The following is a 22366-nucleotide window of genomic DNA, read 5'->3' as shown; positions in this document are numbered from 1 at the left end:
TAAGGCCATAGGCACCCCAAAACACACCACCAGACGTGGACCTGTCCACCAGAAAGACAAGATCGAGCCTCAACCACCAGAACACAGGCACTAGTCCCCCCCACCAGGAAGCCTACACAACCTACTGAAACAACCTTAGCCACTGGGGACAGACACCAAAAACAACAGGAACTACGAACCTGCAGCCTGCACAAAGGGGACCCCCAAACACAGTAAGATAAGCAAAATGAGAAGACAGAAAAACAGACAGCAGATGAAGGAGCAAGATGAAAACCCACCAGACCTAACAAATGAAGAGGAAATAGGCAGTCTACCTGAAAAAGAATTCAGAATAATGAGAGTAAAGCTGATCCAAGATTCTATTTCCAAGATCCAAAATCTTGGAAATAGAATAGACAAAATGCAAGAAACAGTTAACAGGAACTTAGAAGAACTAAAGATGAATCAAGCATCGATTAAAAACACAATAAATGAAATGAAAAATACTCTAGATGGGATCAATAGCAGAATAACTGAGGCAAAAGAACGGATAAGTGAGGTGGAAGATAAAATAGTGGAAATAACTGATGCAGAGCAAAATAAAGAAAAAAGAATGAAAAGAACAGAGGACAGTCTCAGAGACCTCTGGGACAACATTAAATGCACCAACATTCGAATTATAGGGGTTCCAGAAGAAGAAGAGAAAAAGAAAGGGACTGAGAAAATATTTGAAGAGGTTATAGTTGAAAACTTCCCTAATATGGGAAAAGAAATAGTTAATCAAGTCAAGGAGGCACAGAGAGTCCCATACAGAATAAATCCAAGGAGAAATACACCAAGACACATATTAATCAAACTGTCAAAAATTAAACACAAAGAAATCATATTAAAAGCAGCAAGGGAAAAACAACAAATAACACACAAGGGAATCCCCATCAGGTTAACAGCTGATCTCTCAGCAGAAACTCTACAAGCCAGAAGGGAGTGGCAGGACATAATTAAAGTGATGAAGGAGAGAAACCTGCAACCAAGATTACTCTACCCAGCAAGGGTCTCATTCAGATTTGATGGAGAAAATAAAACCTTTACAGACAAGCAAAAGCTGAGAGAGTTCAGCACCACCAAACCAGCTTTACAACAAATGCTAAAGGAACTTCTCTAGGCAAGAAACACAGCAGAAGGAATATACCTACAATAACGAACCCAAAGCAATTAAGGAAATGGGAATAGGAACATACATATCAATAATTACCTTAAATGTAAATGGACTAAATGCTCCCACCAAAAGACACAGAGTGGCTGAATGGATACAAAAACAAGACCCATATATATGCTGTCTACAAGAGACCCACTTCAGACCTAGAGACACATACAGATTTAAAGTAAGGGGATGGAAAAAGATATTCCATGCAAATGGAAATCAAAAGAAAGCTGGAGAGGCAATTCTTATATCAGACAAAATAGACTTTAAAATAAAGACTATTAGAAGAGACAAAGAGGGACACTACATAATGATCAAGGGATCGATCCAAGAAGAAGATATAACAATTGTAAATATTTATGCACCCAACATAGGAGCACCTCAATACATAAGGCAAATACTAACAGCCATAAAAGGGGAAATCGACAGTAACACAATCATAGTAGGAGACTTTAACACCCCACTTTCACCAATGGACAGATCATCCAAAATTAAAATAAGTAAGGAAACACAAGCTTTAAATGATACATTAAACAAGATAGACTTAGTTGATATTTATAGGACATTCCATCCAAAAACAAAAGAATACACATTTTTCTCAAGTGCTCATGGAACATTCTCCAGGATAGATCATATCGTGGGTCACAAATCAAGCCTTGGTAAATTTAAGAAAATTGAAATTGTATCAAGTATCTTTTCCGACCACAATGCTATGAGACTAGACATCAACTACAGGAAAAGATCTGTAAAAAATACAAACACATGGAGGCTAAACAATACACTACTCAATAACGAAGGGACCACGGAAGAAATCAAAGAGGAAATAAAAAAATACCTAGAAACAAATGACAATGGAGACACGACGACCCAAAACCTATGGGACGCAGCAAAAGCAGTTCTAAGGGGGAAGTTTATAGCAATACAATCCCACCTTAAGAAACAGGAAACATCTAGAGTAAACAACCTGACCCTGCACCTAAAGCAATTAGAGAAAGAAGAACAAAAAACCCCAAAAGTTAGCAGAAGGAAAGAAATCATAAAGATCAGATCAGAAATAAATGAAAAAGAAATGAAGGAAACGATAGCAAAGATCAACCAAACTAAAAGCTGGTTCTTTGAGAAGATAAACAAAATTGACAAACCATTAGCCAGACTCATCAAGAAAAGAAGGGAGAAGACTCAAATCAATAGAATTAGGAATGAAAAAGGACAAGTAACAACTGACACTGCAGAAATACAAAAGATCATGAGAGATTACTACAAGCAACTCTATGCCAATAAAATGGACAACCTGGAAGAAATGGACAGATTCTTAGAAATGCACAACCTGCCAAGACTGAATCAGGAAGAAACAGAAAATATGAACAGACCAATCACAAGCACTGAAATTGAAACTGTGATTAAAAATCTTCCAACAGGGCCTCCCTGGTGGCGCAAGTGGTTGAGAGTCCGCCTGCCAATGCAGGGGATACGGGTTCGTGCCCCGGTCTGGGAGGATCCCATATGCCGCGGAGCGGCTGGGCCCGTGAGCCATGGCCGCTGAGCCTGCGCGTCCGGAGCCTGCCCGTCCGGAGCCTGTGCTCCGCAACGGGGGAGGCCACAACAGTGAGAGGCCCGCATACCGCAAAAAAAAAAAAAAAAAAAAAAAAAAAAAAAAAAAAAATCTTCCAACAAACAAAAGCCCAGGACCAGATGGCTTCACAGGTGAATTCTATCAAACATTTAGAGAAGAGCTAAAACCCATCCTTCTCAAACTCTTCCAAACAATATCAGAGGAAGGAACACTCCCAAACTCATTCTATGAGGCCACCATCACATTGATACCAAAACCAGGCAAGGATGTCACAAAGAAAGAAAACTACAGGCCAATATCACTGATGAACATAGATGCAAAAATCCTCAACAAAATACTAGCAAACAGAATCCAACAGCACATTAAAAGGATCATACACCATGATCAAGTGGGGTTTATTCCAGGAATGCAAGGATTCTTCAATATACGTAAATCAATCAATGTGATACACCATATTAACAAATTGAAGGAGAAAAACCATATGATCATCTCAATAGATGCAGAGAAAGCTTTCGACAAAATTCAACACCCATTTATGATAAAAACCCTGCAGAAAGTAGGCATAGAGGGAACTTTCCTGAACATAATAAAGGCCATATATGACAAACCCACAGCCAACATTGTCCTCAATGGTGAAAAACTGAAACCATTTCCACTAAGATCAGAAGCAAGACAAGGCTGCCCACTCTCACCACTCTTATTCAACATAGTTTTGGAAGTTCTAGCCACAGCAATCAGAGAAGAAAAGGAAATAAAAGGAATCCAAATCGGAAAAGAAGAAGTAAAGCTGTCACTGTTTGCAGATGACATGATTCTATACCTAGGGAACCCTAAAGATGCTACCAGAAAACTACTAGAGCTAATCAATGAATTTGGTAAAGTAGCAGGATACAAAATTAATGCACAGAAATCTCTGGCATTCCTGTACACTAATGATGAAAAATCTGAAAATGAAATCAAGAAAACACTCCCATTTACCATTGCAACAAAAAGAATAAAATATCTAGGAATAAACCTACCTAAGGAGACAAAAGACCTGTATGCAGAAAATTATAAGACACTGATGAAAGAAATTAAAGATGATACAAATAGATGGAGAGATGTACATTGCTCCTGGATTGGAAGAATCAATATTGTGAAAATGACTCTACTGCCCAAAGCAATCTACAGATTCAATGAAATCCCTATCAAACTACCACTGGTATATTTCACAGAACTAGAACAAAAAATTTCAAAATTTGTTTGGAAAAACAAAAGACCCCAAATAGCCAAAGCAATCTTGAGAATGAAAAACGGAGCTGGAGGAATTAGGCTCCCTGACTTCAGACTATACTACAAAGCTACAGTAATCAAAACAGTGTGGTACTGGCATAAAAACAGAAAGATAGATCAATGGAACAGGATAGAAAGCCCAGAGATAAACCCACGCACATATGGTCAACTTATCTTTGATAAAGGAGGCAGGAATGTACAGTGGAGAAAGGACAGCCTCTTCAATAACTGGTGCTGGGAAAACTGGACAGGGACATGTAAAAGTTTGAGATTAGATCATTCCCTAACACCATACACAAAAATAAGCTCAAAATGGACTAAAGACCTAAATGTAAGTCCAGAAACTATCAAACTCCTAGAGGAAAACATAGGCAGAACACTCTATGACATAAATCACAGCAAGATCCTTTTGGACCCACCTCCTAGAGAAATGGAAATAAAAACAAAGATAAACAAATGGGACCTAATGAAACTTAAAAGCTTTTGCACAGCAAAGGAAACCATAAACAAGACCAAAAGAGAACCTTCAGAATGGGAGAAAATATTTGCAAATGAAGCTACTGACAAAGGATTCATCTCCCAAATTTATAAACAGCTCATGCAGCTCAATAGCAAAAAACAAACAACTCAATCCAAAAATGGGCAGAAGACTTAAATAGGCATTTCTCCAAAGAAGATATACAGACTGCCAACAAACACATAAAAGAATGCTCAACATCATTAATCATTAGAGAAATGCAAATCAAAACTACAATGAGATATCATCTCACACCAGTCAGAATGGCCATCATCAAGAAATCTAGAAACAATAAATGCTGGAGAGGTTGTGGAGAAAAAGGAACACTCTTGCACTGCTGGTGGGAATATGAATTGGTACAGCCACTATGGAGAACAGTATGGAGGTTCCTTAAAAAACTAAAAATAGAACTACCATATGACCCAGCAATCCCACTACTAGGCATATATCCTGAGAAAACCATAATTCAAAAATAGACATGTACCAAAATGTTCATTGCAGCTCAATTCACAATAGCCCGGAGCTGGAAACAACCTAAATGTCCATCATCGGATGAATGGATAAAGAAGATGTGGCACATATATACAATGGAATATTACTCAGCCATAAAAAGAAACGAAACTGAGCTATTTGTAATGAGGTGGATAGACCTAGAGTCTGTAATACAGAGTGAAGTAAGTCAGAAAGAGAAAGACAAATACCGTATGCTAACACATATATATGGAATTAAAAAAAAATGTCATGAAGAACCTAGGGGTAAAACGGGAATAAAGACACAGACCTACTTGAGAATGGAGTTGAGGATATGGGGAGGGGGAAGTGTAAGCTGTGACAAAGCGAAAGAGAGGCATGGACATGTATACACTACCAAACGTGAGGTAGATAGATAGTGGGAAGCAGCCACAGAGCACAGGGAGATCAGCTCGGTGCTTTGTGACCGCCTTGAGGGGTGGGATGGGGAGGGTGGGAGGGAGGGAGATGCATGAGGGAAGGGATGTGGGAACGGATGTATATGTATGACTGATTCACTTTGTTATAAAGCAGAAACTAATTTAAAAAAAGTGTATATGGAGGAGCAACACAAGTTATAACAGGTGTATTGGAATAAGTTAGAGCTAGTTTCCATATATCCCAGTTCTTTTGAAATGCGATAAACCTATCTATGACGGGAATAGAAGAGATAAGAATTTACCCCCTGGTATAATCTATAGTACACCATATTTGGTTATTATCCCAAGATGCATTGCAACATTCAAAATTGGATCCAGGAAAGTTAATGGTCATAAAAGGAGGAAATTGAGTTTTTGATTTTCTCTTAAGAATAGTAACCATATGTCCAGCCATAAGTATCCCTTGTCCTCCAAGTAAACGCTTCATACAGAAATAATTTCCTGAATCTTCACCTGTAACCTTGGCTATAGTAATAGCAGAGTCCCTAAGTGGTGAGGCATATGAGATTCGACCTCTAATATTAATAGGTTGCCCATTTTTATAGCAAGTGATGGTATCCTTAAGATCCTCTCGTCGGCTGGTAGCCCGGCATGCAAGAGTAATGTTGGTTGCTGTAAAACGAAGGATGCCTGGAGAGCCTGACAAACTAATTGATTGATCCGTTCCCTCATCAACATCTGTATGCTCATAACTAATAGCCTTTACACATCCAGTTTCCAGATTCAATGGGCTAAGACAGACAGGATAGGTACTAAACCAGTTAGTATAATTTACAGACATATTGATTTGTTTTATATTCCATATAAGAGGTCCATAAACAGTATCATTGTAAAATACAGGAAACTCTGCTTCAGACCAAGATATGGGTTGTAATAGTGGAGGATCAGGTACATAGGCCCAGTAAGTTGCTGCATTAACAGAGGGGACACATGAAATGGTTGCCAACATACCCAAAAATAAAGTCACAGGTGTAACAGGATTATTCTGTTGTTTCACTAACTCTTGAGCTCGTGAAACCAATTGTTTAATTTGTCCCCAAGTTGGAACACTCCTTTGAGTCGTCCTGGCAAGTGGTCTCCTCTTCTTCTTCTTTTTCTCAATCAACACTGTCAAGTTTTCGGGAGAGATGCAGAGCTTCTTCATCTTCTGAACTTCTTGTGAGCTGTGGCGAGCCAGCTATTTGCTTGACTAAGCAAGCGGTCAGGAAGCCAGAGAGGTCCAGGAGCTGATCTGGGAAATATACACACGTGACCACGTCCCCAAATCAACACAGGATCAGGACCACGCCAAGTGCTGGTTAGCGGATGTTTCCAGAGGACCTCCAGAGATTGAAAGGCCAATCGTGGCTCAGCCACCAACCTTTCCCCTGTCAACAGTGAGAAACTTTAAAATAAACAGAGCATGATTTATAAGGTTATGTAGTGTTGTTCTATATAATTCCCCCATTTTTATTTTTTCAATGGTTAGCTTTAAAGATCTCTTTGCACGATGTATAATACCTTGTCCTTGAGGGTTATATGGAATGCCTGTAATATGGGTAATTTGTAATGAATCACAAAATGTTGCAAAAGCAACACTAGTGTAAGTGGGCCCATTATCTGTTTTAATAATTTTGGGATGGTTCATGAAAGCAAAACAGTGTAATAAATGAGTGATAACATGTTTAGTAGCTTCTCGGGTCTGTGTTGTAGCACAGAGGAAACCACAATAAGTATCAATAGTGACATGAACAAACTGTAATGTCCCAAAAGACGGGATATGAGTAACATCCATTTGCCATAAATGACTAGGTAATAATCCACGAGGATTAACACCATAATGTGGAACAGGAAGGTGAGGTAAGCATTGTGGGCATTGCTTAACAATTTGTCGGGCGGCTTCACGAGTAAGGGAAAATTGTTTGCGTAATGTAGCCGCCGACTGATGGTGTAAAGCATGCGATTGTTGTGCTGCTTGTGAAGCAGTTTGATCATAACTTACCATAATATGAGGGTGTCCAGGACATGGACCATGAGTATCAACAGTATGAAGATAATGAATGCAATACCTTAGCCATTCTTGACAGCATGACGAACGGAAAGGAGGAGGACGGTAAATTGGGATATGTCCTGCTTTAGGGAAAAGAGATTGAGGAGGAAGAGTAACTTTAACTTTATTTTTGGGAGGAAAATGCACAGGATAAAGATCACGTTTAGATCGAGTTAAAACATCTGCAGTCGCATTCATTTTAGACAATGGACCAGACAAGTTAGAATGAGCACGGATATGCAGAGCTGCAACAGGACCATCGTGGGAACGAATAAGCTGTTGAAGCAAATGAAAAGAGGATGATAATTCAGGGTCATTATTATATCCTCTGGTTGCAGTCTCCAGAAGAAATAATAAGCTAATAAGATATTTACTATCAGAAAACAAATTAAAAGATATAGAAGGCAAATGTTTAAAAGCCATAATGACAGCATACAGTTCAACCCGTTGAGCTGAAGTCAAGGAAGTTTGTTTAATGAGTTTTGTTCCGTCGTCAATGATTACAGTAGCCACTCCTGAAGAAGAACCGTCTGTAAAAACCAAAGGTACATGAGGAATAGGCTGTTGCCTAATTATAGAAGGAAAGATATAACTGTTAAGTTTGCTGAATTGGATCAATTTATCAGCAGGGTAATGGCATCCCAAGGTACCTGAAAATCCTGCAAGAACAAGACCCCATTCATTACTATGTTGAAAAAGCCAATTTTGTTGACTAACTGAATAAGGGATAATAATTTGAGAAGGTTCTATACCTCTAAGTTGTAAGCATCTAGTTCTACCTTGCATTATTAACTTAATAGTAAGTTCATAATAAGGGTTAATAACTTTAGAGGATGTAGTTTTCATATGAATTCATTCAATAATTCCAACAGCTTGCCATAAGATGGCAGTAGGCACATGAGATGTTGGACAAACAACTAAAGAAATTGGCAGGTGAGTATGTATTCGAGTTAATTGTGCAGAGCTGATAGCTCTAGTGACTATTTGTAAAGCTTGAAATCCTCTGGAGTCATAGATCGTGAAGTAGAAGGATCTGAGTCACCTTTAAGGATATCAAATAAAGGCTCTAACTGAGCAGTAGTAAGTTCTAAGGAAGCCCTTAGCCAATTAATATCTCCAAGTAATTTTTGAAAATCATTTAATGTTTTTAAATTATCAACTCGAATTTGCAGTTTTTGAGGCCTAATGGTAGAGTTATCAATATATTTTCCCAAATAGAAAAATGGAGATTGTCTTTGAATTTTTTCTGAGGCAATGACCAAGCCAAATGATTGTAAGGATTGTTGTAAAAATTGAGAAGCAGTCTCTAATCAAGAAATATTATCAGTGGCTAAAAGTATATCATCCATATAATGTATGAGATATAACGTTGGAAACCTTTTTCTCACAGGAGTTAAGGTCTGAGCCACATATATTTGGCATAATGTAGGACTATTTGCCATGCCCTGAGGCAATACTTTCCATTGAAATCTCCTCATGGGTTCCTTAAAGTTTAAGGAAGGCAAGCGAAAAGCAAAATGTTTTCTATCTTCAGGAAACAAAGGAATAGTGAAAAAACAATCTTTAAATCTATAACTAAAAGATGATAATTGTGTGGTATGGCTGTTGGAGAGGGTAGGCCTAGTTGAAGAGCTCCCATTATTAGCATAGTTTTATTAACAGCTCTTAGACCCTGTAATAACCTATATTTTCCAGACTTTTTCTTGATAATAAAAAAAGGAGTATTCCAAGGACTATTGGAAATTTCTAAATGCCCTAATTGTTCCAGTACTAATTGTTCTGCAGCTTCTAATTTCTCCTTTGTGAGGGGCCATTGGTCCACCCATACAGGGTCATCACTCAGCCAAGTAATTGGATCAGCAGTGAGTGGAGGAGAATCCAAGGTCCCTAAGAAAAACCCAAACCTTGTCTATTACTTTTTATTTTCACATCAATAGGATAGACAGTTCCTTTTTGATTTGTTCCCAGCCCTTTTGTGGGGAGAAATCCTTGATCCAACACCATATTAGAGACTTGAGAATTTGGGCTATAAAGTAATACTCCCATTTCTTTTAATATATCTTGGCCCAAGAGGTTTAAAGGCAGCCCAGGCAAAACATAAGGTTGGAAGTATCCTCAACGGCCCTCACTATCTTGCCATAATAATAACTGACTACTTTGCATAGGAGAAGAACTCTGTCCTATTCCTTGAAGTTCTGTAATAATAGGGCTAACGGGCCAATGTTTAGGCCAGTGCATCTGCGTCATAACAGAGACATCAGCTCCAGTGTCTAACAAACCTGAAAAAACCTTTCCATGAATGGTTCATTTCATTTCTGGACGTTCTTTCCCTATCTTCTGAATGCAGTAGGCAGCACTAGATGATCCAAAAGCCTTTGTTTCTCTCTTTTGATGTTGTAAAGTTTGTCCATGAGGTACAAAGGGCAAAAGTAGCAATTGTGCAATTTTATCATCAGGAGAAATCGTTATTATATTTTTAATAGTTTGTGCCATGATTTTTATTTCCCCTTCGTAGTCAGAGTCTATGAGTCCTGGCATAATAGTTAAACCCTTCATGGCAACACTACTTCTTCCCAATAATAGTCCAATCAAACCCTTGGGTAAAGGTGCATAGATGCCCATAGAGAGGCCCTGAGGACCCATTTCAGGAGTTAATACATATCGGGAGGAGGTACTGAGGTCCAGTCCTGCGCTTCCTGCTGTTGCTCTGGAGAGCGAAGATACTGTATGTTTTCGGTTTTGGTCAATGTCTGATTGGTAGTTTGAGGAGGAGACACAGACGTTGCCCCTATTATCTGTTGGGGCCGGGAAGGCACCGGGAGTAGTTTCCCGAGAGTGGTGTCCCATCCCTGTGGGCCACTGAGCGACAATCTCGTGCCCAACGTTTTCCCCTATTGCATTTAGGGCATAGACCAGGGATTTTCTGACCAGCTGGAGGGTTTTCAGTAGGGAAGGAAGGACCAGGGTGACAATGAAAAGATCCACATTCTCCAGCAAAATGACCTGCCTTTCCGCATTGAAAACTAGTCTTTGTTCTCTTTGGATTGTTTTGAAACCCCACTTTAGTTAACGCTGCAGCCATAGCAGCACCCTGTATAGAAGCAGGCCCAATGTCTGCACAAAGGCGAATACAATCCTCCAATGTTCCCCGTTTTCTCCAAGGTCGAGTCGCAGCCTGACATGCATTATTAGCGTTTTCAAAAGCAACTTGCTTAACTACAATTGTACCAGTGAGTCCATCCACAATGAGTCTCCCCACCGCCTGTAACAATCTGTCTACAAAATCAGCATATGGTTCATCAGGTCCCCGTCTCATTTTTGAAAGATCCTCAGTTTTGTGTGTAGAAGATAATTTCCTCCAGGCTTGTAATGCCAAATGATTTATTTGAGGATAAGCAACAAAGGTATAAGTTAATTGATCTTGTAAAGAAATATATGGTCCTTCCCCAATCAGCATATGATAATCAACTGGAATATCATGGGTAGCATTCTTTTCTGCTTGTTCAGCAGCCCGTTCATAAAAATCAAACTTCCATATTAAATAATCTCCACCATTTAAACAAGCTCGTGCAATAGACTTCCAATCAGCGGGGGAAAGAGCTTCTCCTGCAATAGTGTCAACCATAGCAGTAGTAAAAGGAGCAGTGGGCCCATATTGAGCACAAGCAGATTTTAGATCTTTCAAAACTTTAAAAGGAAGAGCCGGATGCTCCCTAATACCCTGTTGAGGATTATTAGGATCAGGTCTTTCTAGGACAGGACAACAGAAAATAGGATCTTCTCCTCGTTTTATTGCTGCTTGTACAGCACGTTGTAAGAGACTGAGCATTTTTACAGATGTAGATTTATGAGGAAGACAGTCCTTACTAATGTGCAGCTTTTTCACTGACTTATCTATCATGGCCGTTAGAAAATCATCCTCAGGATGATTCTCTCTTTTATGTTTTTTTTCTCTCTCTCTTTTATGTTTAAAAGCCTCATCGGTTAAGTCAAAATGTTCCTCTTCATCTGAAATATTTAAATTAATTAGCTCTTTCGGTTTAGGAAGTGGCGACACAGTAGCTGATAATACAGTCTTTTCTTCTGTCAGAGGCTTATGTTTTTCTGACTTTACATTCAAATCAACACTATCATGAGAAGAACCTAAACATATTTTTATCAGATTCCACAAACTAAATGTAACAACGGCAGTATGAGTAGGCCCTCGAGACTCATAATAATTTTTTAAATCTTCTCCAACTTTCTGCCAGATTTCTATGCCACAGAGCCGCCATCAGGAAACCAGGGAGATACATCATGGATATGCTGCAAAAATTCAGTTAACTGTGAGGTAGAAATTTTATTACCCCGAGCTATAAGCATCGAAAGTAAAACCGGAGCAAATAATTCACGCTCCTTTGAGCCCTTTTGCCCCATCTTATTTTACTTCTGACTGTTGCCTTATGCCTCTATTAGTTTCACTTTTACTCGTGGCTACACATATTTTGCATAAGGGTTCTCTTACCTGCACTTTCTTTTTCTTTTAATTGCCTTCACGCTTCAGGTCCCTGTTCGGGCGCCACTTGCCGCGGACCAGCCTCAGAAAGAGGATTTAACCTCCCAGGGTCAGAAGGGACGGGGTAAGGAACTGAAGTAGCACCGACGAATGGGGTCAGAAGGACCAAGACAACTGATGGTTGCAAGGCAAGTTTTAGTATGCTACAGTTGCAGATTATATAGACTAGAAAAGGGAAGGTTGCCAGACGGTGGTTTACATTATCTAATGACTGTCTCCACTCAAGGTTAACTTCCCTGGGAGAAAACCCATAAACCCAGAATCATCCAAAATAACCTGCACGTGCAGGGGGGAGACAGCTTTGCTTGTCTCATTTTACATTCTTTCTGATTTCTGGGCCCTGGTGATTTATCTCCCGTGGAATGGAACAAGGAGGGGAACAAGTAGGGACAGTCCCTTCGAGTAGCGGCGGCATGCCTGGCATGTCCGTAGCCTGCTCTCAAGGCTGACTGCTTCCCACACATATGTTGGCTTGTTTAAGCCTCAAGCCCTCGATCCTTTGTTGAAATACAATCATTTCATTCCTATGGTTTTCAATACCAAAAACTCAACCTCCAGGAGGGCTAAAGTCTAATTTGTACTCCAAACCAAGTAGCAGTGCAGTTCGCTACTACTGAGGCTGAATCCATAAAGACTTCAAGACCACAACCAGAAGACAAGTTATTATATATAATACCCTAGAAGGCCTGAAACATAATTATCATATACATAGCTGGTCCTTCAGAACTTTTTACCTATAACATGTTTTTTGATGAAAGTTATTTAATGTACTGGAGATAACTGTGAATTACTGATCAAATATTTGAATACTTATACTTACCTGGAATTTCATTTCTGCTGAAAGAAAAAGGAAGAACAGGACTCACCTAAAAAAAAAAACAAACTTTAGAAATGAAAGTAAACATCTTATCACACACTATCACTTTTGCAAGCAGCATAGAGGGGCAGTCAACAGTAAAACACTGGTGAAATAGGACAAAACTCTAGGCCAAAAATCCATTATTATTATCATCAGTGACAGTACCACAACTGTGCCCTTCATAATTAATAAGCACTCCTAAGAATCTTCATTTGGCACCAGATGATGTGTTTAAGAGAAACACTCTGGGAGGTTTTGAATCAGACTTTGTTTTGTGTTAGCCAAGTTACAGGAGAATTTTTACAGTGGGGGGAAGGGAAGAAGGAAACGGAGCAGAAAAAGAACTGAAGCCATCATCTACAAACCAAGAAATCACTGAGTGTTCCAAATGTTATGTCAGACACTAAAGTGACTGATAATAGGCTCAAGTGGTTTATAAAAGCTATAAAAAGACTACAGCAGCAAAGTCCCCATTTATCTGTAGAGTTCAGAAACTAAAACAAGGAATATTTTAGCTTAAAACCTTATATCAAGAGAATCATATACACTTCACATGAATAAAAATACCTGAAACCAAATATTTTTAAAAGCTCCAATACCCAAAATATAAAGAAAAAAATTAATTCAGAAGACTCAATCAATCCATGATAATCACAAAACGGCTGGGCAATCTCTATCTCCGTTCCACACTAACCATCCATCCCCTGGAAGGCCAAGGGAGATCAGACCTTCCGGACTTACCTTCCAGACCTTCCAGACACCTGGCTGCTGCAAAATTCGATGGAGACTCCTTGTGGAACAGCAGTTTCCCATCTCTTGTGTCTCTCCCTATCGTGATCATGCAGGAAGCAAGTCTGGCTGTGCTATTTCTTATCATTGTGTGTCACCCATCTGCAACATGATATTGAAAAAGTAGTTCCCTTTCCCTCAGAAGGTTGAGGCTCAGCTACAGGGGTAATTCTCCTGGGCACACAGTCATGATCTAGGCTGACTCAGTGACTTCAACAGGCTTAATCATGTGATCGGGTTGGTTGCCAGCTGCATAATGCTCCCACATCTGTAGATAGAGCCGCTCTAGTTCCATCGTGTATTGTTTGGTGTTGAACAGAGGGCTAGATGTTCTCTGCTTCCAGACTTTGCCACGAATTTTCTTCAGGTATTCGAGATCAGTTCCCAGTTTCACAGCTCTCTCTTCATATTCTTGTCTATTTTGAGCAATCAGCTCAAGACAGCCTAAACAAGTGAGCTGGGAAGCTGCAACTCGGGAAGCAAGAGTCTCTCCTGGCATAGTCACCATGGGGGTCCCTGCCCAAAGGACGTCCATCCCTGTGGTGTGTCCATTACAGAGTGGAGTGTCCAAGCAGACATCAGCCAGCTGGCCTCTCCGAACATGTTCCTCTTTAGGAGCAACAGGGGAAAAAATGATACGGTTTGGGGGAAGGCCCATATTTTGTGCGTACTGTTGAATATTAGCTTCTCCTGCTGCTGGAAAATGCAACAGCCACAGTACACTATTGGGAACACGTTTCAGAATATTTGCCCACATCTGCAAAGTAGATGGGTCAATTTTGTATAACTGATTAAAGTTACAGTACACAATGGCATCTTCCGGTAACCCATACTGAGAACGTGTGGTTACAATAATGGTACGGGGAACCTCCTCTCCAGTGGCAGCCTTAGTGTTGATCAGGGTGGTTGCCAGGCCATTGCTAATACTGAATCCATTCATTGTAATCTGAATTTGTCCTCTGTTAATCATTTCAATAACTGCTTCTGCAACAGTATTCATAGGAATGACAGGCATATTAAGAGCTGTATTACTGCTGTCTGCATTGTCTTCTCCATCAGGACATTTCATCTTGACTATTTGCACATCTGATAGACTATCAAGAAATGCTTGGAGGTCGATGCCATTCAGCACAATCCGATTGTCATAAATGTGCCCATTGGACATAAAATAAATGACGGCTTTGTTCTTCAGGTGAGGGAACATATTAGCATGATCACCAATAAAGAAAGTATGGGGCATATAAGCCAGTTTCTCAGAATACTGCTCAGCAACTTCAGCAGGTGAAGTTTCCTGATCAGTGATGATATAATCCATGAAAAGCACGCCACTAGTCCCAGGGTACCCCAGCCACATTGCCTGAATAGGAGCTGGCCTGAGAGCAAAGAGTTCATTTCGAGCACCCCTGGTATAACCATTCATATTTACAAGGATGTGTATACGATCTTGATGGATGCGATCAGCTGCTTTCCCATTGCATGGAATCTGAGAAAGATCAATGAAATGATTGGCTTCTGCCATCACCTTCGCTCGGAAGTTTGTGCCATCATGTGGGCTCAGGGCATAACAGAATATCTCAAATTTATCAGGATTGTGCATGCCTGGAATAGACTGCATAAGATGAGAAGTAGGATGATCCCCAAAGTCAGAACTCACGTATCCTACACGCAGTCGACCATCACTGAGGTTCAAGTCTTTTGGATGTTCATACGGCGGTTTATGAAGGACACTTATATTAGCCAAGCAGAGGTTCCCATGCCTCTCAGCAATAGCTTTCCTGAAGCCATGAGAAAGAGGATAGAGCATACTATGATGAGGCTGTACAGAAGGCAACCTATTCTTCTCCAACTGGTCAGCCACAAGGCTGGCCAACTTCTTCATTCGCTCCTCATAGTCTGTCCAATCACAGACAACCTGCAGGCAATGAGCCAAATTACAGTAAGCGTCAGGAAAATCAGGTTGAAGCTTCAGAACAGTGCGATAAGAAGCAATTGCTTCTGGAATATTCCCTGAATCCTGGTGAATGGAAGCCAGATTGCTGTGGGCATCCGCAAATGCAGGGCTGATCTGAACGGCACGAGTATAACACTGCAAGGCTCCCTGAACATCCTGCATCTCCCATAGAGTGTTTCCCATATTACAGTAGGCCTCAGCAAAGGTAGGACTGATTCGAATAGCCTCCTTGTAGTGCATCAGAGCTTCGTGCAGTTTTCCCTGCTGCTTCAATACACTTGCTAAATTTGAATGGGCAACAGCAAAGTCTGGGCAGAGCTCTAATGCTTTACGATACAAGAGAACTGCCTCTTCACTGTTTCCCTGTTCTCCTTTGATGTTGGCTAGGTTATTCAGAGAGTCTGCATGGGTGGGACACAGCCGGAGAGCTGTATGATAACAATCTTCTGCTTCAGCAACACTGCCCTTCTCTTTGAGAGCGTTGGCTAGGTTGCAGTAAGCATCAGGGAAATGTGGTTGCAGTTCAATAGCTCGCCTGTAGGTGTCTATTGCCAGATCCATCAGGCCTTGCTCATAGTATACACAAGCCAGGTTGCCATGTACCACAGCATGATTTGGACTCAAGCTTAGGGCACGAAGGTAAGCTGCCACAGCTCTGTCAAAAATCCGTGCCTCATTGAAGACATTTCCTAAATTGATATAAGCATCCAGGAAATTGGGGTCAAGGGTGACAGCCTTTTCAAAGTGATGAATTGCAAGCCAAATCTCCCCTTGTGCATTGAAAACACAGCCAAGATTACTCCAAGCTACTGCAAAGTTCGGTTGCGTCTCAATTGCTTTCAAATAACATGCCTTGGCTTCTTCTAAGCCACCCAGGGCTTTGAGCAGGTTCCCCAGGTCACTGCAAACACAGGACAAGTCAGGATTGTATTGAAGAGCAGAGACGTACGCTTGTGCTGCCCCTTCCATGTCGCCTGCTGCTACCAAAGCGGCTGCCAGGTTAATAGAACCATCGATGAAATCTGGTTTGAGATGCAATGCATGCCGGTAATGCTCGGTTGCTTCCTGCAACTGCCCTCTTTCCTTGTACACATTCCCCAAATTCGAATAGGCTTCTGCCAGAAGAGGGTTCTGTTTAATTGCCAGAGTACTAAAGTGGGCAGATCTGTCCAGCCTTCGACACTGGAAGTGTAGAGATGAAAGTAATAAAAGTACACCAGTATTGCCTGGCTCTTGTCTCCAGAGCTGCATGCAGTGTCTCTCAGCTGCCTCAAAATCTCCTGCCTGATATTCTCGATGGGCCAACTCAGCTAACCCTTGGAAGGAAAGCATACGTTTCGTTGCTTCTGTGCTGTCGGCCACGTTGCCCATGGAAGACGCCATCTGGAGCTTCTGGAGAGAGTGAAAAAAGGGGGTAATTGAGTCCCGCTGCCGCCACTACTGGCAAGAATGTTTCTAGTGGTAGCAAGCACGAGCGCAGCAGCCATACCACTGCTTTGACAGGCTTAAGCGGTGGCAACAGTTACAGGCACCAAACCTTAGGAACTATGGTTGGCCATCTACCTCTCATGCTCTTGAAGTCTTAATTCTTAACCCTGCCCTCTTCCACCTTTTTTCTCCTAATCAGGGAATAAAAATTACCTATCCATTTGCCTTAGAAGAAATCAAAAGTCAGTAGGCCAAACACTTTTTAAAATATTGTTTTCTGTCCAGTTGGAAATGAAATACATGATTGACTTTTCTTCATCATTCATATAGTCAACGTGGAAAACATTAGGGCCGTGAATTTCAATACAGTAAGATGAGAAAATTTTAAATTGGCCTTCCAAAACCAATAATAAGTAACCGATGTTGTATATAATGCTAAAATCTTAGAGACTTGAGTTTGATATTTTAAAAGTTCTGAAAACATTAGCTAATTTCTCCTCATCAAATTTCGTATGCCTCAAACCTGAGTATTACTTTTTACAAGATAAATTTATTTATTTATTTTTATTTCGGCTGCGTTGGGTCTTCAGTGCTGCGTGCAGGCTTTCTCTAGTTGCAGCGAGCAGGGGCTACTCTTTGTTGCAGTGCCCGGGCTTCTCATCACAGTAGCTTCTATTGTTGTTCCACAACTCTATGGGTTCCTTTTTAGGTCCTACGAAGAACCCTAGAAATTAGTTCATGTAATTATACGTTTTTGCAAAATTGTCAAAAGTGAGATATTTTAATTTCCATCAGGTAAGACCAGCATCTCTTTCTTTGTCAATTTTCCTTCTATCATATTGTGCTATGTTGGATCATATTGGATTGGTCACAGGCTTTTTGGAAATCTGGCTAAGGAGATTTTTGTTGTTGTTGTTGTCGTTACGTGGGCCTCTCACTATTGTGGCCTCTCCCCTTGCGGAGCACAGGCTCCGGATGCACAGGCTCAGCGGCCATGGCTCACAGGCCCAGCCACTCTGCGGCATGTGGGATCTTCCCGGACAGGGGCACGAACTCGTGTCCCCTGCATCGGCAGGCAGACTCGCAACCACTGCGCCACCAGGGAAGCCCAGGAGATGTTTTAAGTGAGGCTATTATGTGATTTTCAGACACCGCCATATGTAATAGACTATATACTATCCCATTACAGAATAACTTCCAGTACTCTTACTGACTAGTGACTTAACTAGCAATAGACACAGAAGCATCAGGAGAAAACCACCTGACAATACAGCCATGTCTTGCACTTCACAGCTCTCAAAGCATGTGTGTTTGAATAAGAAAAAAAGAGCTGAAAAGTATAAAACCAGAAGTTATTCTGTGGAAAATTATTTCAATCATCAGGCATGTGAAAGATAAGTCAAAGATTCAGTTTTCTTCAATGCTTAGTCAAAACGGAAATTTCCTTCTGTCAAGAATATACTCCAGGGCTTCCCTGGTGGTGCAGTGGTTGAGAGTCTGCCTGCCGATGCAGGGGACACGGGTTCGTGCCCTGGTCCGGGAAGATCCCAAATGCCACGTAGCGGCTAGGCCCGTGAGCCATGGCCACTGATCCTGCATGTCCGGAGCCTGTGCACCGCAATGGGGAGAGGCCACAAGAGTGAGAGGCCAGCATACCGCAAAAAAACAAAACAAAACAAAAATCCCCCAATATACTCCAGGGGCTTCGCTGACGGCACAGTGGTTAGGAAGCCACCTGCCAATGCAGGGGACACGGGCTCGAGCCCTGGTCTGGGAAGATCCCACATGCTGCAGAGCAACTAAGACCGTGTGCCACAACTATGGAGCCTGCGCTCTAGAGCCCGTGAGCCACAACTACTGAGCTTGTGAGCCACAACTACTGAAGCTTGCGTGCCTGGAGCCCGTGCTCTGCAACAAGAGAAGCCACCGCAATAAGAAGCCTGCACACCGCAACAAAGAGTATCCCCCAGTCGCTGCAACTAGAGAAAGCCTGCGCACAGCAATGAAGACACAACACAGTCAAAAATAAATAAATAAAGAAATAAAAGAATATACTCCATCAATAACGTGTGTAATGGAATGGTGTGAATGAGTATTTTATCAGAATTCCTGTAATGCACAATCCTATAGCAGTACTGAAATCAGTAATGCATTTATAATAGTAAATATTTATGAGGAAGTAATCCATAGAGGTTTTCTCAAAGATAACAATGAAAATTAATGTGACATTATCAATAATAAATTGTGATGCTGAAATAAACTTTTCTAAACTATTAAAAACTAAAAGCAAATTCTAATCAACCATGTTAAAAGAAAGCTATGTCTATAAACTACAAAGTTTATTTCTTAAAATTTTATTTCTAAAACACATAAACTGTCATATGAGGAGGCAGTTAAAGAATATGTAGCTACAAGAGTGGGGAAAAAGTTTTATAGAGACACATCTGGCAGGAGTTAATTTTCAAATGTCATTTTTCTAGATTTTGTGACACCTATAGTATTGATATTTGAAAGCATTTAAAACATTGTAATTTGAAGATTTGCTACTTCCAGGTAGAGTAAAATATTTTGAAGCAAAACAATATTTCCACTGAGAAAAATAAAAAAAGCCAAATAAAATAGTCAGCATTCAATCAAAAAGTTCTAGACATACCAAGAGATAGAATCATATGACTAAAATTCTAAGAAAGGAACAGATAATACAAAAATATTTATATATGATATTGTGTATCTTTATCAGGAAAAGTCTTTATCAAGAAAAGACTTTAAAATCATCAGAATTAATATTATATTTTATTTATTTGGATATTTTATTTATATATTTATATAAAGGACTTAAAGATAAAGCCTTAGTTAAGGCAGTGACAAAAGCAGTAGCAGTGGGAGTGAAAAGAAATGGTTATATTCAAGGATATTTTGTCAGTAAAAGTCCAAGATCAAATGTCTGACTGCATACATGGGATGGATAGACAGAGTGGGAAAAATCAAAGTTAACTATAGAGGTTCTAGTGAAGATGGGGTTGCCATCACCCAACCCAAGGGGTTGCGATCATCCCCAAGGCCTAGGAGACTCTAAGGGAAGGTCATGGTTGAGGAAAATGTAATTGCTGGGAAAATAAGACTCCCAGTCTCTCCATCTCCTTATACTAGTTTTTTTTTTTTAATATCGTTAATGGAGTATAATTGCTTTACAATGGTGTGTTAGTTTCTGCTTTATAACAAAGTAAATCAGTTATACATATACATATGTCCCCATATCTCTTCCCTCTTGCATCTCCCTCCTCCTTCTACCCTCCCTATCTCACCCCTCTAGGTGGTCACAAAGCACAGAGCTGATCGCCCTGTGCTATGCGGCTGCTTCCCACTAGCTATCTATTCCTTATACCAGTTTTGTTTTTCTGCTCATATACGTAGTAGCATTTCATTCAAGGGGAAAGTCATTGATCTGACTGGTCAAATTAAACACCATAGTTCAAGGCACATTTACTGTGGTTACTTCCTCCACAATTTAGAAAGTAACGTTCACAATTTCCCTCTTCCTACACCGCAGAACACATTGGTCATTCCTCCAAAGTTTCCACTCCATAGAGTGGACCAGAGATGACGTTAGCCCAGAACTGAGAGCTTGGCATGAGATGGTGTCAACCCCACCTAGAGCTCTGGCATAAGTTATGACCCAACCCAGCTCTACAGAGAGCTCTCCATGGAATCTTGTCTCAGCCATAATAATGTGATTCTGGTTTTCATTTGGTTTTCTTCTTTGCTTAACTTTCCCTGGCCACTCTGACAAACAAAATTTCAGGCAATCCTGGGCCACTCACTAACTTTATTCCATCTAATGTTATCCAGATTCCCAAGAAAATTACTAACAATAAAGGGGGAAATTTGGAACATGGTGAGTTTTAGGTGCCTGAAATATACAGGTAACTGAATCCAGTTAAGTAGCAAATTATTTGGATCTCAAATATGCCAGTAGAAGAGCAGACTAAGCTCAATTTAATGTACTCTTACTGGAGACACATGTGAATTCTGGGTCAATTTTGAAAAAGTTAAAAGCACATAGCTGAGATTAAAAGAAAGAAAGGAACACCTGCATGTTTCCGAAAGTAACAGAGAAATTAAATCCAGAGAAATAAGAGCAGACTGATGTCTATGGGTCCCGTTCCTTAGTATAGGCCTTATGTAAATAGGGACTGGAGCTACAAATCTAACATTACCTTGAGGCCAGGAATTTAGACTCAGGATGGAACAATATTGAGATGTTAGTACAGATATCCTACAGAAATTTCATGAGGAACTGCTTAGTCCATTAAGAGGGCCAAGGGAGGTGGTGAGGAAGATTGATAACTCTTGAAAACCTTCAGGTACAGAAAACATCAACACCTCTGAAAAGTAGGCCTGTCCTTCCCAGAGTTGTGATGGACAGGTTGTCACTAACCTCTAAGGCCCTGTAGGAATCTGAAACTGCAAGGAGAGTAAGTCAAAGAAAAACAGATGCAGGAGGGGTGTGGCAATAAATCCTAGGACCCTATCAAAAACAAAATTAAAACCACTCTAGAGGTAAATTTTAACAAACCAGGGCAGAGAGTATCCTGACCAGAATAGAATAATAATTCTGAGGAAGTTACTTTACTTATTTAAGTAATATTCAATGCATTTCCATGGCCAGACCCTTTTGAAGAATTCTAAAACATATACAAACAATTCATTTCCATCTTATATATCCCACCATCCAGAGCAAAAGTCACTTAAGAACTGTACTGGTGGAAATTGGGCAGCACTATGGAGAAAATAAAAAGGTGTTTACCATCAAAAAACATGAAGGTAAGAAAGATAATGTCTAATTTTTTAATTATCCTGTGGTTTATTGATATCTTTTGGAAACCCAAAATAGAGAAAACTAGGAGGAAATGAAGATTTAAATATTTAGAGATTTATCAACTCATCTATAAAAGCTTTATTAATCTCTTCTTTTAATAACATTCCTGAGACGTACAGATGTGTCCAGTGATAGGGTTGAATAAGCCAGAGAGAATTTCAATTGTTTACTATTCTTGGTCAGCTCTTAAGACCTTTCAGGAGCATCTTGATTTTCATGGCCTCATCCAACAAAAGCAGGATATTTTACAGAAAGTCCTGGACCACTTTTTGGCTTGCTTTTGTGTTTATGTTTTTGATTTTTTCACATCGGGCGGTACATTAGGCTACCTATTGCATACTCCCTCATTCATGCATGCATTCATTCAAACAATATTGACTGAGT

At 40.3% G+C, this 22366-nt stretch overlaps 2 protein-coding genes and 1 pseudogene across 4 annotated transcripts in view; all 3 read right to left on the bottom strand.

The window, feature by feature from the left end:
- LOC132483040 (centrosomal protein of 78 kDa-like) overlaps positions 1-22366 on the bottom strand; it is a 360457-nt pseudogene that overhangs the window by 156052 nt on the left and 182039 nt on the right.
- Positions 5571-6636, bottom strand: LOC132482995 (uncharacterized). Its single transcript, XM_060088264.1, has one exon. It carries the CDS (start codon positions 6634-6636, stop codon positions 5731-5733), a length of 906 nt encoding a protein of 301 aa, XP_059944247.1. The 3' UTR covers positions 5571-5730.
- The window catches only part of LOC132482994 (UDP-N-acetylglucosamine--peptide N-acetylglucosaminyltransferase 110 kDa subunit-like), a 32705-nt gene continuing 17867 nt past the window's right edge, over positions 7529-22366 (bottom strand). For 2 of the 3 annotated variants that reach the window (XM_060088261.1, XM_060088262.1), the window contains 2 exons: positions 13677-17067; positions 10583-12942 (listed from right to left, as the gene is read on the bottom strand). In XM_060088261.1, coding sequence (XP_059944244.1) covers positions 13918-17058 — 3141 coding nt within the window. In that variant the 5' untranslated portion in view covers positions 17059-17067 and the 3' untranslated portion in view covers positions 10583-12942; positions 13677-13917. Of the gene's footprint in view, positions 7605-10582; positions 12943-13676; positions 17068-22366 lie in introns of those variants that run through there. The other variant, XM_060088263.1, reaches the window with a different exon arrangement.

Source organism: Mesoplodon densirostris, assembly GCF_025265405.1.
Source record: "Mesoplodon densirostris isolate mMesDen1 chromosome Y unlocalized genomic scaffold, mMesDen1 primary haplotype SUPER_Y_unloc_2, whole genome shotgun sequence".
NCBI classification, from domain to species: domain Eukaryota; kingdom Metazoa; phylum Chordata; class Mammalia; order Artiodactyla; family Ziphiidae; genus Mesoplodon; species Mesoplodon densirostris.
Note: the sequence above shows the minus strand (reverse complement) of the source record. Positions and strands in the feature narration are given on the sequence as shown.